We start from the raw sequence: 20,522 nt of genomic DNA, 5'->3' as shown, positions 1-20,522 counted from the left end.
GCAGTATTATTTAGACACTTTTAAACACTTACTAGCAATAATGATTCCAAGACTTTAGCTTGTAATATGTTGTTTGCGATAAAACCATGAATTCAATGTGGCAAGAGAAACTTATTGTCAATACATTAGAGTTCCATAGATGACTCCATATAGAAACATACATAAGAAATTGATTCTAATCTCCTTCATAAAATTTGCTCTAGACAAACATGACCTAATGTAGCTTTTATCACTTCTTGGCTCACTCTATATACTATATCTCTTAGTTTGCTATTAACATATATAATCCCCCACCTTATCAAATTCTTGTAGTGGGGGAGAAGCACTTCCAAAAGTGTTTTAATTGCAATAACACTCTTGAGGGGATACACTCGTCAACCTATTATTTTGAGATACTAATGCAAGGTACATCAAGCTACTCCAAACAAGGAGGCAAGATTCTTTATTCTATATTTAATGCTCACCTATGCCAAAATTTCATTTGTTGCATATAACCACTCACTCACAAAGTGCTTTCCTTTACACTTATCGTAAAGAGTGTTTTAAATACACAGCAATGGCAAGTTCAATCCATAAAACATTCAAAATTTAGTTCATGCATTAAAAAACATTAAACACAAAGTCTAAACTTTATTAATGTGGAGTTGAAATTTATGCAACACAAAAAATTGCATTCGTCTAAAGTGGATTTTGCATGCATATGTATCATGCACCAATGCATGCCCATGCATAAAATAAAAGTTGTGTATAAAATATTATTTCACAAATATGTATTACAATAATTTAAGCACACTTGTCTTTTTTTTATATATATTTTGCAAGTTTGCACAATTTTTGCCAAGCCACCACCCAAGGTATGCCTTCCTTTAGGAGGCATACCTCCCCCTAAAATTACTATCACAAAGTATTTGCTATACACATAAATGTTTTTCCATACATTTTACATGTTTGTATAATGTTTTGTTGTGGCTAACCCCAAAAACTGCCATCATAAATTAATGTACTTTAACCTGTCATTATAAAAAACCTTATAATGAAAAAGGTCTGCATTCATTCAGAAGTAAAGTTCGTGTGGGCGAAAAGAAAAGTATGGCTTTAGCCCTACCCTTGTCAAAGTTACTGGTCCTAGGGCTCAAGGAAGGAGCTACTTTTGATCGTCTAGGGTATCTTGGAAGGAGAAGCCGCTGCTATAAATCTCTCGGCCGCAGCTCTTCCCATCTATCCACACAGGCATTTTCTTCGCACGTAGCTCAGCATCCTTCTAGAGTTTGCGCCATGGCTGTGGCTACCACTGAGGCTGTGGAGGTTTTGGTGAAAGCCGCGAATGGCGATCCATCCCGGCTTGGCGATTGTGAGTATATCACATTGCTTTTTTTCATCTCTTTTTTCTTTTGTCAATCCAGGTCCATTTTCTCAGCGAGTGCTACTCACTCTGGAGGAGAAAGGGATTCCTTATAACTCCAAATTCGTGGATATGGAGAACAAGCCCGCATGGTTTTCTATTTGTTTCTTTTATTTTCCTTGTTGGGACATGGTGAATTTTCCAGGTTTTTGGAAGCAAATCCAGAAGGTAAAGTTCCAGTGATCAAGGACGATGGAAAATGGGTCGCGGATTCGGACGTTATCACGCAGCTCATCGACACAAAGTTCCCGTCACCTTCTCTGGTTACACCACCTGAAAAGTCAAGCGTGTAAGTTTCCTCGTCTTTTTCTTTCTTCCTTGTTGTCGAGATGGCCTTTGATTTGCTTGCTCAAACTTTCAGTGGCTCGAAGATCTTCTCGTCCTTCGTGAAATTCCTCAAGAGCAAGGATCCGAGCGATGGCTCCGAGGCTGCTCTCCTGGAAGAGCTAAAGGCGCTGGATGAGTATCTCGCCAAGAATGTAAGTTCTTTCGCTATTCCTCTCGTTCTCCAGGAACAAAAAGTCCTGGTTTTTTTGTTGGTGGCAGGGACCATTCGTGAATGGATCAAACATCTCCGCTGTGGATCTCAGCCTCGCCCCCAAGCTCTACCACCTCAAAATCGCGCTGGGCCATTACAAGCAGTGGTCAGTGCCAGAAAATCTCACGAATCTCAACTCTTACATGGAGGTAAAACGCACAGACGAAAAAATATTCCTTTTTCTCAGTGTAATTATCGTCACTCACAGTCGTGTCTCTCTTTTACTCGTTCCAGGCTCTCTTCAAGCGAGAAAGCTTCCAGAAAACGATGGCTCCTGCGGAGGTAGTCGTCAAAGGATGGGCCAAGCATTTAAGCGCGTGAGCAAAACTGGAAAAACCAAGAAGAATCCCCGGAGATTCAAGAGAATCGAAACGGTTCCCTCTGTGAAGCGCAAACTCTATGGCAAGGGGGCTCTTTAAAGCTTCCCCGTGGTTAAATACACACACAGTGACACATTGTTCTTACGCTCTTCTTTTGTTTCTTTGACATACGATGCTAGATCTGTCGTCCATTCCCTTCAAGCGTGTCATGTCTTGGGAGTACTTGATATGGTTTGAGAGCTCTCAAACGTTCTAGAGCTCTTCCAGGAAGAGCGTGAGAGAGGGCTGTCAAAACGTTTCTCTAGTAAGTTTGATCTTTTTCCCTGTGCTTGATTTGATCCTGGTAAAAATCTGGGCGCGCTCTATCCCCTGTGAATCGATATCTTCTGAGCTTTCAATCCATTCAGAGAGGGCTGTCAAACGTTTCAGTAAGTTTGATCGCCATCCTGGTATCGCGCTCTCTCCCCTGTTCGATCGAGGCTATCTTCTTCTTTCCTCCGAGCTTTCAATCCATTTGCATGGCCGCGCAAGCCTCCTCCACCGCAGCGCTCTCCCTTCTCTGGAGTCTCCTCGTCGCGATCTGGAAGAAAACTCTGGGAAAGCTCTTCTTCCGTGATGATCGCCACCAGCAAGATCACATGCCGCCCGGCCCGCGGCCACTGCCAGTGATTGGAAACCTCCACCAGCTCCTGGGGCGCCCTCCACACCAAGCGCTCTTGGATCTCTCCAAGCGCCACGGCCCTCTCATGTTCTTGCGCCTGGGCTGCGTTCCAACTTTCGTGGCCTCGAGCGCCGAGGCGGCGAGGGAATTCCTCCACACTCACGATCTCGTGTTTGCATCGCGGCCCAGGTACGCAGTGGCGCGCGAGCTCACGTACAACTTCGCGGATATCATGTGGGCGCCTTACGGTGATCACTGGCGCCATCTCCGCAAGGTTTGTAGCCTCGAGCTCTTCAGTGGCAAGAGAGTGGATTCCTTCGAGCGCCTGCGCAAGGAGGAGATCTCCTCGGCGCTTGCGACGGTGGAGGAGGCGGCGAGAGCGTCCAGCGTCGTGGATCTCCGCGCGGTTCTGTCCGACATCACGCTCTACAGCATCCTGCGCATGGCCACCAGCCAGGAATTCGGCGGGAAGAAGAAGCAGCTCTCGCGGTTCGAGCGGCGCGTCAAGGAGACGATCGAGCACGCGGTGGAGATGATTGGCGCGCTCAATGTGGGCGATTACTTGCCCTCTTTGCGGTGGATGGATCTCCAGGGCTATGGCCGCCGCGCCCGGAAGCTCCACGCGCTACAGGATGCGTTCTTTCAGTCGCTGATCGACAGAAAGCGGCAGTATCAAGGGCGTGGCGGCGCCGGCGCCGGCGGCGTGGATGATCTCCTGGACGTTCTCCTCGCATCGCAGGAGAAGAACGCGCTGACCGACGATACCATTAAAGCCGTCATCCAGGTATTTCTCAAGAACCCTAATTCTCGGGGATTTTAGGGTTCTTAGCTCTTTCTGCCCAGGATGTGATCGGGGCCGGGAGCGACACCGCGTGGGTCACCTGCGAGTGGGCGATGGCGGAGCTCCTCCGGCACCCCACCGCAATGCGCCGAGCGCAGCGCGAGATCGACGCCGTGGTGGGGCGCGACAGGGTTGTGGAGGAGAGCGATCTCCCGGGGCTGAATTTCCTGCACGCCATCGTCAAGGAGACGCTGCGATTGCATCCGCCATCGCCAGTGATCCTCTACGAATCCACCATGCCCTGTGTGTCGAGCGCCGGTTACCGGATCGCACAGGGCGCTCGGCTGCTCGTCAATGTCTACGCGATCTCCCGGGATGCCAATTCGTGGGAGAGGGCGCTGGATTTCTGGCCGGAGCGATTCGAGGAGGGCGCGAAGAAGGGCGTGGATGTGAGGGGCCAGAATTTCGAGCTCATCCCGTTTGGATCCGGGCGGAGGATCTGCCCAGGGATGGGGATGGGACTCCGGATGGTGCAGTGCGTGCTGGCGAGGCTGCTGCAAGGATTCGATTGGGAGAAAGTGGGAGAGATCGATATGAGGGAGAAATTTGGGCTCGCCATGCCAAAGCTCGTCCCTCTCCAGGCAATCCCATGCCCCAGGAGGTCTTGACTTTTTCCCGCTCAAACTTTTGTCTGAATTGATGCATTTTGGGTTATAGTATTTTAGGGTTTGTGGTAAATCGGGCCTTCAAAATTAAACCCCTGTGATAGTTTGAAAAGGAAGGTTGCCTGAATTGCGTGCCTTCAAAATTAAAACCCCTGTGATAGTTTGAAAAGAAAGGTTGCTTAGTATGTTTGGCAAGGCAAAGAAGTTTTTGCCTCTCCACGATGGGCATCTATTGCAGATTGTGCTAGCTCTAGGACTTTGGCTTTTGAGAGTGGTGCAACTTCATTCAACTGTTTACAAAGTCTCGTCAAGAAGCATGAGACCTCCTCTAGGACTTGACCTTGCATATCTAGACTTTGGCAGGCTATTTTTCTGCTTGGAAGTTACAAAGGCCCGTGATTGGGAGGAAATGGCCACCACGCTTGCTATTGTAGTATTTGGTCAGGCATGCAATAGAGCACTCTTAATTGTGAAACTCTAACAGTTGCTTTTGTGTGCTTTAGGATCCCATTCACATACTTGTCATGCAAAAGGGAGGGATCTTCCTTTGAGCTTTTGTTTTAAGAGTTGTTACAATAGAATATATTTTGTCTTTAATATTTGATAGATGCACATTGTGAATAAGAGCCATAACAAGACAATATAAACTTTTATAATTGGATGGAAACTAAATGAACTATAAATAACATTAGGTTTTATGTTCCACTTGTCTTGCCTTGTACTTTTTTTAGGCAAAGAACTCTGATTCATGATTCCAAAGAGCCCGGTCTGGAATGAGTTCTTCCACATAAATTTTGCAAGATGAGGGCACTTCTTATTCACCTGTCCCTTTGTTATTTTGTTGTGCATATCAGACAGTAAGCACCAGAACGTTGTTTTTTCAATCTCCTCTCCGGCCAGCCGCTCGAGAACTGTCTGGATCTCTGCCGGAAGGCCCAAAGAGGCCCGTCAACCCATCTCCCATGATCTCCAGCGCCTATCTGAGGGAGCCAGCTAGCTCCAGCAAGCAAAAATCCTAACATACACCCTGGAATCCACTACGTGCTCGGATGGCTTGTCGTCAGGAGTGGCGGCTGTACACGATATTGGCTACTGAAGTTTTGAGTCTATCAGAGAGCGTGGTTGTGGACGTGAGGACTGCCGGCTATTTGCAGGATGCAGAGATACGTGTTCAGGCAAAGCGTTTGGCAAAATTCTCTTCCTCGTACATTTCAAGTGGTGCGTATTCTATAAGAGCAAGGGCAGGTGCCATTTGACAAAGGCTTACCCCCAAGTAGTTGCTCTCTTGAAACTTTCAAGCTTTCCAAGTAATCTTCCTTTGCATGACAGCAAATCCCCCATTGTTAAATCTGGCCCAACTGGTAGCACTTCATTGACTGATTCGGTGGTGGTGTGGACATGCAGCGTTCACGTACATGTTGAGTACGTCGATGATTTGAGCGTCTTCCAGTGCCTCTCCCTTGTCATCCAGCTGATTCATGAGCAATGAAAGAATGTTTGTTCCTTGCAGCGTCCCCAAAGCTCTTCGCTGGTTGATCATGTCCTGGATAAGCTTGATGAGCTTTCGCCACACCTGAGAATGGGAAAACATCACAAAGCTGTGTAGGACAACGCTTATGGCTTTTTACCTTCAAGGCTTTGTTGTAGGCAGTGCCGGGGAAGTTGATGGGCAGAGCACGAATGTCTTGGTTCAGAATGTAGTACAAGGAGGAAAGTATCATCCACATCGGGGCTGGAGTCTTTCCCATATAAAATGTGGCCGATAGTTAGAAACGTGAAGTGTCATATCGAAGAAAATGTATCTTCTCATCTTGGTAAGAAGAATGATTGTATCCTGAGCGGACCACCTCTCAAGGCACGCTTTCATGTTGTTGACTATGAGGGGCATATACTGCTGGAGAGCTTTGGGACTGTTCACAGCGGACTTGGCGCAACTTTTTGGTAATATTATAAAATTCGGTCCTTCATTTTTTTAAATTGAAGCTACCAAAAGGTAGAGCCATTTCCAGATCATCCCGGTGGTGGTCTTGTAAAACTCACCCAAGGATCTTTCAGGAGAGTGGGATTGAGAAGAGACGGTGGTTGCGAAACGAATATAGAGCCCCTCCTGGCCTGAGCTGCTTTGCAATCGCCGTGGCGGTGCCCAGGTATTCCTTGTACTCCTGGAGAAGTGGGATTTTGGCCCATTCCCGTGTCCGGTCGAATTCATAGAGGGGGAGAAAGCGCTGGCCATAGTCCGCAACGAATTCTATTCTATGGTGCACAGCAAGAAATGGAACTCTTTCTTGGAGAGGAAGTATGCGAAGTTCAAGCGCGTCCATCCAGGTTTGACACCGCTATATTCCTGTGAGACAAAGAAGTTCTTTCCTCGTTAGAAAAGCTCTTTAGAAAGCTTGTTTTAGTTCTCACCTCTTGGATCGCTGCTCGAAATTTCAGGGATAGATCATCACTGACTTTGAGAAGCGAGTAGCTGTAGGGACCGGCACATGACCAACCTCCTCCCAAACAAATTGTTGAGGAGCTTTGCTACAAACCGGGCTTGCAGCTGGAGTTCATCTTTGGAATCAGTGGTCCGGACGAGGAACGAGACGATCGCTGCTCGTTTCACTTGCGTGCTCCCGAGCACTATCTTTTTGTTTTCCGACCTTTTCAACGCGGTGGTGATTAAGCTGTGCTCTCTAGACTCGATGAGACGGTATCCCATTTCTTCTTGGACAGTGGAGACCATCCCGATTTTTATCCGCTGGAGTATGGAAGGTGTTGTTTCAGCGTCTTCTCGGCTTTCGAGGTCCTCGAGGTAGAGTGCTGGTATGAGTTTGTTTAGTGTTGATTTTCTATTTTTCTTTCGCTGGAAAGGGAACTGACCTCTTTGTTGTTACCACTCCTTACCTGTTGTCGACGGTGCGTGATCCTTGAGCTTGTAGAGCTTTTTGTTTATGCAAAGCAGGCCCGGCGTTCCGGGCCCTCCGACATACTTGTGTGGACTCAACACCACAGCATCGTATCCATCAGTCGCATGTTGATCTTAATGGATCCTTGTTGATCAAGTTCAACAAGTAAGCTTCTTTTCGTTCTGATCTCGTCTTACCAGCTTGCGAAATCAAAGCATGCTAATGCTCCGTGTTTGTGTAGAAGGCGAGCAATGGCTGGTGTCCTAAAACTCCCGTTAGCTTTGGACGATGTGCGTGCTTGGGATTTTGCAGCAGGTACTTCATGTCAATCAATCCATCATGAGTCAGAATAACCTATTGGTTTAAACAGTTGACAGATTGAAAGAAACCTTGGGGAAGAATGTTGGAGTGATGCTCGTTATGAACACCAGCCATCTCCTTAAACTCTAATGGACATTAACAGTTTTTTGTCTGCAATATAAGACTCCTTAAGCCAATTCCACCATCATTTCTTCCTGTCATCGATTGCTGCGACGGCTGGACAAGTTCGTGGAGCTTTTTCACAGCTCCAGTGGTTCCAGAGTCGCAAAAGAAGAGAGCACCATCTCGGTTTCTCCGAGGGACTCCTTCACATAACTCGTGGCCAGTTTTGCCATCCGGTAGCTGTCCTCGGCATGCGTGTTCCCTGAAACAGAATTCCAGGATATGCAGAAGAGAATTCACGGCTTTACTCACCATAGGACGGCATGACGTGCTTGATGGGGCCAGAGGCAGTGTAATCGTCATAAGCAGTGGCACTATTCCTGCTGCTCCTTTTCAGCCTTCACTAAGAATCCTGCTCTAGCGCACGCCGCGTCGTGGCCTGATCAAACACGGCGCGCATCTATCGATCGATCACGGCATTTACATGTGGTGAGAAAGAGATCAGCGCCATTCAACGGTGGATTTCGGTCCTGTTTTTTCCAGTCAACAAAGGCGTTGCAAGGTAGACGAATATTTTATCGCTTCATGTTTTGTAAATTCGTGGCACGTAAGTTTTTCACATATTTGCCATTGTTGAGTATATGCTCTCTATGACATGATCCTAGGTGGCAGGAGTGCCACTTCACTGATCCAGGTGTAGGCTAGAGGCGTGTCTCTTCATTATGTATATATATCTTTGATATTATATACGACTATCCTTTGGCAAGCAGGCAGAGGCGATACCAAGTGCTGGGTTGTGAGAGGGCTCCATAGCAGAGGGAGAGAGCCGTAAGGACTCTGGCTGAGGAGGCTTGATTGAGGCTGAGACGATGAGGGCTGGCTTGAGGCACCTGAGCGCTGAGTGAGGTGCTGGTGTGAGAGAGCGACCATGAGAGAGTGGTGCAAGGCACGAGCAGACAGGCGCTGGCAGAGGCGCTGAGAGAGGAGAGACTGCGATCAGAGGCCGTGAACGAGGTGCTAGGGCGTGCGAGACCCCGCAAAGACTCACCAGAGGTGAGTGCCGGGCATAGAGGCACGAGGCACCGAGGGCTGATCGAGCAGAGACTGGCTCAGAGGCACTGGCAGAGGCGCTGAGAGGAGGCACTGAGCAGAGACAGATTTCTGTTGTGGATACAACAGAGTGCTTGGATGCAGAGGGAGAGTGATTTCAGATTCATGTCATTGAGATCGAGAAGGAGTGTTGAGTATATACTCTCTATGACATGATCCTAGGTGGCAGGAGTGCCACTTCACTGATCCAGGTGTAGGCTCTTCATCATGTATATATATCTATGATATTATATACAATTATCCTTTGGAGTCATCCACCATCGTAGCTTCTGCTCTTCTTCTCTTCAGCCATCTCATGCTAGCACTTGCAGTGATAACTTATAATCGCATCACTGACTGCTGAGGCCTTTAAGAAATCCATCCAAGCTCGCAGCGGATCGACCACCACTCTCCACAGCTTTCCTTGCCTTGCACTTCAGCACCTCAACAGTGTCTTTCATCTGCTTCCCTCTTTCCCCATCCATCACCTCCCGCAGCGTCTTTTCGATGTCGCCTCTGCCGATCAGTCCATTCGCCCCTCTTGCAAATCCAGCTCCAATCTTCCAGTCGTGTATAACCAGCTTTGCGTTGGTGTTTTGCTCAACTCCCCAAGGCCAACACAGGAGAGGCACTCCTACTCAATCGTGGTCCAGGCAGCGGATCCAGGCCACAGAACAATCCTTGGAATCCCAAACTTATCAGCAACGTCCTGGGTCCAGAAGAAGAAGTAGTCCGAGATGATGCAGCGGAACGGCGAGATCTCGAGAGAGAGATTGGAGACGAGGTGCTCGAGAGCTGGGATCATCTCGGTGGTGGCCTTGAAGAACTCACCCGAGTGAGTGAGAGTGTAAGCATCCAGGCCGTGTGGGATCTTCCAGGAGAGTGGGATTGAGACGAGGCGGAGGTCCGTATTGGATGGAGCTCTCCAGTGCTTGATTATCTCGTCGTGGAGGCTCTCGACATTGACGAACGAGACGATGAATCCATCTCGAGCGGCGATCTTCTTGCAGACATGCATCATCGGAGTGATGTGTCCCTGGCCTGGGACGGGAAATCCGAGGACATGGATCTTTGGAGACGACGTACCTTGAGAAGCCATAGCCACGCAAGACTGGATGGGATAGAAAGTTTGAAAAGAAATTGCCTCCTGCTAGTTTTGTCGACTTTTAAATCTTGAGATCATGGGTCCAGGATCGGGAAAGCCAAACCTTGCTTGACGCGCATGTTGAAAAGATTGACCATGTGTTTGAGACTAAGATTCTTGCATTGTCGTTCATCACAGGTAGATTGTGAGGCGAGAAGGATCCAATGGGAATCTCCAGACAAACATGAGGCATGGGACTGCAGTGTGTATAAACATTTGATTCAGTGATTCTCAAGCTTTCTATCAGATGCTTATGTAAATCAAGATAATGTTTTGCTACGAAGCTCACTGTTCTGGAGACAATCACTTACTCTGCTTATTTGAGGCAGCCTACCACACAGCCAAACGATGGAGATGGTTGAGAGTGAGATGGGGCTTGGAGATAGTGGTTCTCGCATGGATTGAGTGGAGGGAAGAAACAAAGAGTGAGTATTGCTTTGAACACCCAAACGCAGTCATCTCTTAGTGGTTTAGAGAAGTAATTATTATGTCTGATTTATTTGATGATTTTCTGTGCAAAGCATCTGCTTGATATGTGATTAGATCTAGGTGCACTTTTATCATGTCAAATTCACCAGACTGTGTTTTAGCAGTTTAATAATCTTTGCTTAATCTCTCATGCAAAGTGACTTGTATATTTTGGAAATACCATGGAAGATAGCATGGTATTCTTCTTAGAATTATTAATTTGGACTTTGACAGTGTTTGATGAATAGGTAAATGTTTTATTTTTTATATCTTCCTAAGTAGAGTAGAAGAAGGAAGCTTAGATGAAATGGAATTATGCTTAAGTTTAAACATCTAAAAAAGAAAGAAACTTAAGCAATACTTGTTACACATAAATGTGAAATAGTTAAGAATGGTTATAAAATCATATAGTATATAAATAACACTTATATGTGTTGAAAAACAACCCCCTATTCACTGTTATATGCATTTGTATTGATTTTCTCCCATTTATGATTATTTGTGCAACATATACTTATTCTTACTCATGTTTTTAGGGTTTGAGGTTGAGTTCTATTATTTTTTATCTTCTTTTCTTCTTACGTTTTCATCTCTATTTTTTTGTCACTATTTTATAGGCAAGGGCGAGAATATGAGTATAGGCAAAAAAAGCCTTACTCACTTTTGGTGACCACGGTGGGATTAGCCATCACTTTTTAGCTTGAAAAGCAACTGAGAGAAAATTGCTTGTGAATTCCAAACATGTTAAGCATTAGGATTCACAAGTAGATCACTTCAGTGATTTTAGAGGCCTTAAACATAAACAACAATAAATGAAAAATGTCTTCTAGTGATTGCAGTGGCTTTGTGCCTAGACAACATATAAAATATAGTTTCTCAACTATCACTTAAGTCATAAAGTATGAGACGAGTTTGAAATTGAAGTACAACATATATTGCCAAGAAATTCAAGTTTAAATTGTTTTACTAATAACTTCTTGAGAAAAATCCAAAAGAAGAAGGAATGGAGTTTGTTTGATATGGAAAACATAATCAATTACTCGAGAATTCTTTCCTTCTGAGTAAATTTTTACTTAGGTTTTTAGAAGACACATTTTTCAGTAGTGTGTCACAATTTTTTTAGGCATACATAAGTAGGAAAATTAGGCACCTATAACTTTTGTTTTCGACTCCAGCTTAAAAAGAGTTAAAGCCAATCTTAGTGAAGATTAAATTAGGGAACTATTCACCTAAATTTTACAAAGTTTTAATAAAGTAAAATCACAATTAGAACATTGTGCTATCTCAAGGCTTTGATCCAAGGTCCTTTAACGTCAACTACTACTTAGACATGGTTTGAGAGTAGACTTATCCTGAGTTTAAGTTTTCTATGCATATTGCAAAAGCTTATGAGACTCAAACAAGACTCACAAATTGAAAATTTAGAAACAGTTATCATGAACCATTATAACTGTTCAAATCACTTTATGTCTAGTACACCTAAACGAATTAATCAAGGCTTATCTATTATATATAGAGAGCTTGCAAACACTAGTTAATATGAAAGGTATCACTCTCCTATAGATTTTGAGAGCACTCATATAACATTTAGCCCCATAAGGAGGAATCAAGGGCAATCACGTAAAATGTGCCTCATATCCCTTGAAGTGAGGTATAGATAAAGAGCAAATATACAAGTGAATAGGTGTGAAAATTTACTTTTCAGACCAATTGAGCAACATTAAATTACTAACAGAAATACTCATCACTTTAGGTGTGAAACACTTTTTGCAAGGCATGAACCACCCTTTGTGAAATGTAATCCATGGGCGTACATACCTCTTTATAAGAGATAATTCCCACATAGTGAATATTTTGTATATAGGCAAAATTATACAACTACTGCAATAAGAGTTATAGCTCAATTTTTGCCTACATTTGAAACACATAAATCACCCCGTGTGCTAATTGAGTTTTGAGTTTTTGAGAGGCTTTATGCTATAAACACGGAATAGAGAGTTATAGAGCTTGTTGTTAGGCGTATGTGTCAATCTTGAAGACACTACTATTGTCACTTTGATCTTTAAAGAGCTAAAATAAGCTTAGAGATATTAGAAAAAAAAAGTGAAATATCCAAATTTTTTGAAATACATTGCAAAGCTCAAAATCTAGCATATAAGCTTGAACAAAGATTTATATTGACCATAATTGCCCGTTGGTGAATAGACTAAAGAAAAATTTACCTTAAAAAGCAATTTTTGTCTACGTCTAAAGCAAAGTCTTCCACAAATTAACTATCACATGTTTGAAAAACTATCTAAAATCATTCCACAAGCAAATTAATCTAAAACAACTATCATACGCTAGATAATTGAACTCTTGTGTTGATCCTATAATGCAATTTCACAAATTGATCTCCATGCCCCATTCAAATTAGTCCTTAGTGTTAAACCATTTAAAAGAGGTTTGCCCAAGATTTGTCAAGAACAATATGCTACTCTTTTTAATTCCATAGTTATAAGGGCAAGATTGGTTATAAGCTAGAGGGTAAGACCCACTATGAAATAGACAAGTTACTTTGGAATCAAGTATCACGTGCTAGAGACTTTGCACTGAATTAATCTTAACTATACTAGGCACGGGCAAAAAGAGGAGGACCTCATACACACCTAAGTGGAGAGATTAAAGATTGACAACCCTTTACTATCCTGATAGAAGTTGAATGGGGGAATTAGAGTAGATAAAATAAAAATGTTTACTAACGATTCACCACACCTATCAAAAAATACATTTTTCTTATAGACCCAGATGAAAGTTGACTGATCCCCACTTTGTGTGACTATGCAAAAGTATAAAAAAGCAAAAACTAAACTATCTTGTATACCTAACTATGCCAATGAATGAGAGATTTAACAAAATTACTTAAATAGCTTGATGAATTACCGAGTGAAATATTTGACAGTGTTCTATTTAAGATGTACAAAAGTCTAACTCCTGGTACCTTTACTATTGTTAAAGAAAGTGTGATAATACACCTAGATTACTTTATAGGTATATAGTGTAACCGAGACTTATATCTATGGAGTTACCTATACAAAAAGAAAATAGTACAAGATTCTTCCTAGACAAAAAGATAATCTGTCTATCTGAGCTAGATGTAAATCCTAAGTATTATAACTTGCAAATGATTTGTATACTAGACAATTGCTAGAATTCTATGTAATCTTATGCAAAGACGCTATTATAGGAACTTTAATGGTCAACAATAAAATTTGGATACCTATAGGTAGAAATACATTTATTAATAATTGGGTTAATAGATGTTGGATCAATTCTGAATTTAGATTGATAAGCAACAAAATTTTGTGGAGTAAAAATCTTTTAAGGTGGACCATACTTGAGTAAAACAGATATACTGTGAAAAATAACGTTTGTTGCTTGAGAAATTCTTAGGACTTTCATATAAGAAATGTTATAGATATTTGGTCTCTAAAGGAAAGTTATCCCCATTTCAAAATTGATTGAGAAGCTAAGTGTTTACTCCTAAGAGTGACTGAAAGGCCAATTTACAAGGGGAATCATTGCATACCCAAACCTTGTACCACTCACTCCACGAACAAGGCATAATAACTATGCTTGCCATAATAATAATGCCAACAGATTTAGAAATATATAGGCATAGACCAACAATTGATCATACCTATAAAGTTTTAAAGGGAATAGTTTTTATGCATAAAATTATCATTGTCTATACTAAACAAGGTAATAAATATACAATATTTCCCTCATAATCTGATGAGCAGAAGACAGTCTAAAAAGAAGTATTCATAAGATCTAAAACGAAATTATAGAGCACTTGCACGTGATATTTGCAATCTTAACCTCCCTTCATAACAAATTAAATCATTGCTTAACAAAACTAAAGAAAAGTTTGAAAGAGAGTGAGCTAAAAGCATATTAAGTGCACCTCAATGAAGAAGAGATTAGAAATCCCAATATGACTTTGACGGTCATCCAGAATATATGAATCCATATGTTACTCTCCTTGGCAACATCAGCACATAAAAAATGCCTCTATTCAACTGAGAGTAGTGGAACACAAAATAATGACGTCTCCCTCTAGAAGAGAGTAGCCACTCACCTCACAAAGTGTCCAAAGTTTGTTGGCGATCCCGACAAGTACTACAGTAGCATTTGCTTGCAAGTTCTCGAGATCATCTCTCTGCCAATAAGGAGTTCTAGTGATGCTAGCGAGTCGGCCATTCGAGCAGTCAACAACATGTGTCACACGTCTATTGCGATGGTGTGTGCCATTGCTCAACGCAAGCCGGGGGCCGTGGAGGACTTCGTGGTGGATCCTTTAGTGGAACCATTGCTTCAGCTGGACTCTAAGCTGGAAGGGTAGGCAATCCAAAATTTGTTCAAGCTAAGTACCATCGCCACGACAGGAGATAGGGGTGTTCGCAAGATGATTGTTCGCAAAACCAAAGTGGTCACTCCTCGCTTATTGTTGCTCCATTGGTTGGTGCCAATAGAGTGATACCCCACAAGAGGTAGAAAAGCTAAATTTATAACTCTTACCCTTTAATGGTGATTCAAATTCCTTTACGAAACACCTATTTTGTCTATACTAGTTGCAAAATAAAGCATTTCTTATCAAATTGCAATGAGCATGATGGCAATTGCAGGAATAACAATAGACACCATCATCACATATCCATCCTTTTTTTAGATTAAAGGAAAAGAGCCAAAATTGCATAATGAGAAATATATAAAAGCAATCAAGCTTAATCAAGTAGATGGGCAAAAAGAATCTTTTCCCCTATATGTTAAAAACCAAAGCCAAAGATTGGTACTATAACAATGATGTTAAAAAGTTTGGCACATTTGATGAGTAAACAAAATTTTTCCTTAAAGCTTTTTCCATGGAAATAAACCTAGGAGAAAACTATTATGAACTGCAAAAACTTTATCAAGGAAAATCTAAAACAATCGAGAAATATATAACTCAATTCAACAAGTGTTATAAACATTATAAAGACTTAGTATCAGATAAAATGTGCCTACACTTATACATATAGGGCCTCAAGAAAATTTATCATAAATATATGATAAAAAGAGCTTATATAGATTTTGATGACTTAAAATAAACTATTATTGCCTACTAAAATTTCACAAAACAATATGAGATGGTAAATATGGTGAAGTTAAATAAAAAGATAACCTCTATAGACAAGGAAACTAGTTGTTTAAGAAGCTTGAAATTGCAAACCAATCTCAAATAAAGGATTTGGTGTATCAAATGCAAAATGAAAAATATAACAAGGAAGAATGCAAACTTTAGTTGATCAAATACTAATTTTATAAAAAAAAGGGACATTTAACTAAAAAGTGTAGAACCTTGTTTAAACAACTAGGAAGCCAACAACTAGCTTGAGTTGATAAAACAATACATAGGCAAAGCTATCCACTTGACGATAAAAGTTGTTGTAGGAAGAACGATTACAATAATAATCGAAATGTTAAACGTGAATACCCATATAATGAAAGGCAAGATGACTATTGGGATTATCTGCCTATAGGTCTAACTGTGAGGAAAATAGGCCTAAAGACTATAATTGGCCTAAAAAATACGATCAGCTAAGAGGCTACAATAGGCCTAAAGAATATGAAAGGCCAAAAGAGTATGATCAAGCTAAAACTCTTACTCTCTATCCTAGGCCATACAATCAAGTTTAATCATCAAACAAGAATGATAAGCCTTCTAAGGATACGCAACCTGTAGCTAGGCACATTGAGGTAGAATGGTCAGATATAAAAGAGCTACCTAGTGACTGTGTTATGATCAAAGCCTAATATAGAAGAGCTGAATCTGAAAGTTAAGATGAAGAGAGTGATAATAAAGTAGAGATCATTCATAATTCTTAATGACACTAAAAGAAAAAGATCAATGCAAAAATCACTCAACAACTCCAAGACTTGCAACCACACATCGATTTGAACAATGGTGATTCTAACATAGAAAGTCTCACACCTTTACAAATTGATATGATTTTATCATTAGTGCAAAAAAAAAAGACCATATACTAAAGTTAAATGACAAGGATGAGAAGAAGATAATAAAAGGCATTTTAAATGCCAAAATTACACTCACTTTAGACTAACTTCTCATTATAACACCTTATGTTAAAGTTGCATTACTTAGAAAGCTTTGTAATCTCACCCAACCCAGTACTATTCAAACCCAAAGACACTTAACCCCAAATATCCCAAGACCCTTAACCATTTAGAAAAAAAGATGCATTCTTATTCATAGGCCCTTTCCTTCTATATTTGAACCCCATGGACTGTCTTTCAAGTCGTTCTCTTTGGTTGCTTGCAATCCATCACGTTTCCTTGCAAGTTCACACCCTTGTGAACGGAAGCTGAGAGCCGCAGCTCTCCCAAGAGCCCCGATCTTTCAACACCCTACCCCTCGGGTCGAGCCCAGTGGGAGCAAACTAGACCAGCCAGATGTCAATTAACATATGGTGTGATTCCCCTAGCATCTTTCGACAATGGGAGCAAACTAAACTAGCCAGATGTCAATCAACATATAGTGTGATCTTAAGTTTGGTCTTCCCGGGAGGTCACCCAGCCCAGTACTATTCAAACCCAAAGACGCTTAACCCTAAATATCCCAAGACCCTTAACCATTTGGAAAAGGGGGTGCACTTTTATTCATAGGCCCTTTCCCTCTGTATTTGAACCCTATGAATCGTCTTTCAAGTTGTTTTCTTTGGTTGCTTGCAAGCTCTTGCTTAAAAGGGAAAAAACTTTAGTCCCATTTATGGTTATTGTAATTGAGCCAAGGGATTGTGATAGTGAAATTTCTATAATTGATATGAAGATTGGTAAAAATCTATTATCTGAAACTCTCATCAATGGTGGCTCAAGTATAAATATTCTAAAGAGAGTATTTAAAAAGAATTAAGTTTTGGTCCAATTCAACTAGCCCCATTAATATATGAATGGCAAATGACTAAAGCGTCAAGCCAACTGGAATTATTAGAAATGTTTTAACCAATATGGTTGACATAAAGTATAAACTTAATTATGTTGTGCTTAAAATGACACAACGAGATTCTACCTATAAAACCCTACTAGGCAGACCTTGGATAAAAATTACTTGCACAAACCAAGACCGGAAAAACAGTTTTTTGTAGGGCAATAAAAAAATATTATGCCCATTACTTCCACTATATAGTTGAAAAGGAAATGTCAACCCCTCAAAACTCAATCTTATGATTGGGAGGAAGGCCTAGATGATTTCTAAAAACAACAAATTTTATAAGCTTTCCTTAAAATTTAGCTAATTTCAAAAGTTAATCTTTATTTAATACTCAAAGAAGTATCTAGGCACTTAAACTATAGGTTAATATATGTATAAGAGATTTCTCTGTAAAGGAGGATTTTGCTTATAAAATTAATCAATAGAGAAATTATATTTTGCATGTTTTTTGTGATCAATCATTTGAGTAAATCAATTTAGCAAATGAGGATAATCTGTATACTATTACAATTGCTCAAGGATTATAAAGTGAATTTCGCAATCAAACCATAACTCTATTAAACTATTACAAGGACATTTTTGTTTAATCTTACACATATTTTAAAAGACATTATGCCAAAATTTTATATACACCATATTGAGATACTCTCAGGAAATATGCCTAAAAGGCAGATGCTTTATAGAAATGAATCTTAATTACCAAAGTAAATTCATGAAAGAAATTGATAAACTTTTTTAGGAAGAATTCATCTATTCAATCCAAAATGCTCAATGGCTTTTACCACTTGTAATTGTGCATAAGAAAAAATGCCAAATTACAAGTTTATATGAATTACAAAAAGTTAAATAATGTAACAAAAAAGGATATGTTCTTATCACAAACTAAATTTTAAATTCAATAGTAAATCATAAGTGTATTCATTATCATTAAAGCTGTCATCCAGGTATTTCTCAAGAACCCTAATTCTCAGGGATTTCCTCGCTCCCTTCATGGCACTCAGGATGTGATTGGGGCCAGGAGCAACACCGCATGGGTCACCTGTGAGTGGGTGATGGCGGAGCTCCTCCGGCACCCTGCTGCAATGTGCCAGGTGCAGCACAAGATTGACGCCGTGGTGGGGCGCAACAGGGTTGTGGGGCTGAATTTCCTGCACGCCATCGTCAAGGAGTCGCTGCGATTGCATCCGCCATCGCCAGTGATCCTCTATGAATCCACCATGCCCTGTGTGTAGAGTGCCGGTTACCAGATCGCACAGGGCTCTCGGCTGCTTGTCAATGTCTACGCAATCTCCAGGGATGCCAATTCGTGGGAGAGGGCGCTGGATTTCCGGCCGGAGTGATTCGAGGAGGGCGTGAAGAAGGGCGTGATGTGAGGGGCCAGAATTTCGAGCTCATCCCGTTTGGATCTGGGTGGAGGATCAGGGATGGGGATAGGACTCCGGATGGTGCAGTGCGTGCTGGTGAGGCTGCTGCAAGGATTCGATTGGGAGAAAGTGGGAGAGATCGACATGAGGGAGAAATTTGGGCTCGCCATGCCAAAGCTCGTCCCTCTCCAGGCAATCCCATGCCCCAGGAGGTCTTCAAACTTTTGTTTGAATTCAAAATTAAACCCCTGTGCTAGTTTGAAAAGAAAGGTTGCCTAATATGTTTGGCAATGAAGGTGAGAGGCAAAGAAGTTTTCACCTCTCCACGATGGGCATCTATTGCAGATTGTGCTAGCTCTAGGACTTTGGCTTTTGAGAGTGGTACAACTTCATTCAACTGTTTACAAGGTCTCGTCAAGAAGCATGAAAGCTGATGATCTCGTGACTTTGCATATCTAGACTTTGGCAGGCTATTTTTCTGCTTGGAAGTTACAAAGGCCTGTGATTTGGAGGAAATAGCCACCATGCTTGCTATTGTAGTATTTGCTACGTCAGCAATAAAGCACTCTTAATTCCTGGGATGGTCAAGCCTTTGTTTTAAAAGTTAGGAGTTTCAACAGGGATCCGCACGTTAAGATCGACATGCAACCCCACAAAGACGCTGTGATGTTGAGTCCACACAAGTATGTCGGAGGACCAGAAACGCCGGGCCTGCTTTGCATGAACAAAAAGCTCAACAAGCTCCAAGGATCACGCACCGTCGACAACAGGAGACTTCGTCAACTACAACAAAGAGGTCAGTTCCCTTTCCACCGAAAGAAACAAGAAAACCATTAACACTAACAAACTCATAACACACTCTACTCGGAGGACATCGAAAGCCGAGAAGACGCTGGAACACCTTCCATACTCCAGCGGATAAAACCGGGATGGTCTCGGGATACCGTCTCATCGAGTCGAGAGAGCAAAGCTTAATCACCACCACGTTGATTGTCCGGAGCACCCAAGTGAAACGAACAGCGGTCGTCTCGTTCCTCGTCCGGACCACTGATTCCAAAGACGAACTCCAGCAAACCGTGCCGCAGGGCCGGTTTGTAGCAAAGCTCCTCAACAATTTGTTTGGGAGGAGGTGCCGGTCCCTCGCTGATGATCTCTCCCTGAAATTTCGAGCCGCGATCCAAGAGGTGAGAACTAAAACAAGCTTTCTAGAGCTTTTCTAAAGAGGAAAGAACTTCTTTGTCTCACAGGAATATAGCGGTGTCAAACCTGGACGGACGCGCTTGAACTTCGCATACTTCCCCAAGGAAGAGTTCCTGTGCACCGTAGAATTCGTGGCGGACTATGCCCAGCGCTTTCTCCCCCTCTATGAATTCGACCGGCAGTGGGAACTGGAAATACAAGGAGGAGAACAACATCAATACCACGGGAATGGGCCAAAATCAGCACAAGGAATACCTGGGCACCGCCATGGCGATCCCAAAGCAGCTAGCACACAATCCAAGGCGAGCACCGCCGGCATTGATACCGAGCTCGTTAACTTCCGATTTTAGGATTCTAGAGCTACGTACTAGTTTATTCGTTTCGCATCAATTCAAACAACAAACGTCAGTATATTCCCTTAAAACTCTCTAAAGATTCGTCTCGTGCTATGGCGATGACAGCCTCCACGAGGAGATGATCAAGCACTGGAGAACTCCACCCAATGCAGACCTCCGTCTCTTCTCAATCCCACTCTCCTGAAAGATC

General features: G+C 42.2%; 2 protein-coding genes across 2 annotated transcripts; both read left to right on the top strand.

The window, feature by feature from the left end:
* The first annotated feature begins 1,075 nt into the window (after positions 1 to 1,075).
* LOC9636193 (probable glutathione S-transferase DHAR1, cytosolic) lies at positions 1,076 to 2,408 on the top strand. Its single transcript, XM_002979832.2, has 6 exons — positions 1,076 to 1,351; positions 1,404 to 1,494; positions 1,548 to 1,691; positions 1,764 to 1,881; positions 1,949 to 2,089; positions 2,175 to 2,408. The coding sequence occupies exons 1-6, from the start codon at positions 1,090 to 1,092 to the stop codon at positions 2,259 to 2,261; spliced, it is 843 nt and encodes a 280-aa protein (XP_002979878.2). The 5' UTR covers positions 1,076 to 1,089; the 3' UTR covers positions 2,262 to 2,408.
* A 370-nt stretch (positions 2,409 to 2,778) lies between these two features.
* On the top strand, positions 2,779 to 19,086 carry LOC9635568 (cytochrome P450 71A1). Its single transcript, XM_002979831.2, has 3 exons — positions 2,779 to 3,705; positions 3,765 to 4,363; positions 18,989 to 19,086. Exons 1-3 carry the CDS (start codon positions 2,779 to 2,781, stop codon positions 19,053 to 19,055), a joined length of 1,593 nt encoding a protein of 530 aa, XP_002979877.2. The 3' UTR covers positions 19,056 to 19,086.
* Positions 19,087 to 20,522: the final 1,436 nt, after the last annotated feature.

This window comes from Selaginella moellendorffii, unplaced genomic scaffold (assembly GCF_000143415.4).
Source record: "Selaginella moellendorffii unplaced genomic scaffold, v1.0 SELMOscaffold_42, whole genome shotgun sequence".
In the NCBI taxonomy this organism is placed as follows: Eukaryota; Viridiplantae; Streptophyta; class Lycopodiopsida; order Selaginellales; family Selaginellaceae; genus Selaginella; species Selaginella moellendorffii.
The sequence above is the reverse complement of the archived record's forward strand: the minus strand, read 5'-3'. Positions and strand labels throughout refer to the sequence as shown.

What these genes read in the sequence shown, in the direction of transcription:
- LOC9636193 (XM_002979832.2), top strand. Translation starts at nt 1,090, where the DNA reads ATGGCTTTAGCCCTACCCTTGTCAAAGTTACTGGTCCTAGGGCTCAAG. An exon ending in TCCATCCCGGCTTGGCGATT is followed by an intron (nt 1,352 to 1,403) that starts GTGAGTATATCA and finishes TTGTCAATCCAG; the next exon opens with GTCCATTTTCTCAGCGAGTG. An exon ending in CCACCTGAAAAGTCAAGCGT is followed by an intron (nt 1,692 to 1,763) that starts GTAAGTTTCCTC and finishes TCAAACTTTCAG; the next exon opens with TGGCTCGAAGATCTTCTCGT.
- LOC9635568 (XM_002979831.2), top strand. Translation starts at nt 2,779, where the DNA reads ATGGCCGCGCAAGCCTCCTCCACCGCAGCGCTCTCCCTTCTCTGGAGT. An exon ending in CCATTAAAGCCGTCATCCAG is followed by an intron (nt 3,706 to 3,764) that starts GTATTTCTCAAG and finishes CTTTCTGCCCAG; the next exon opens with GATGTGATCGGGGCCGGGAG. An exon ending in GCAATCCCATGCCCCAGGAG is followed by an intron (nt 4,364 to 18,988) that starts GTCTTGACTTTT and finishes ATGCCCCAGGAG; the next exon opens with GTCTTCAAACTTTTGTTTGA.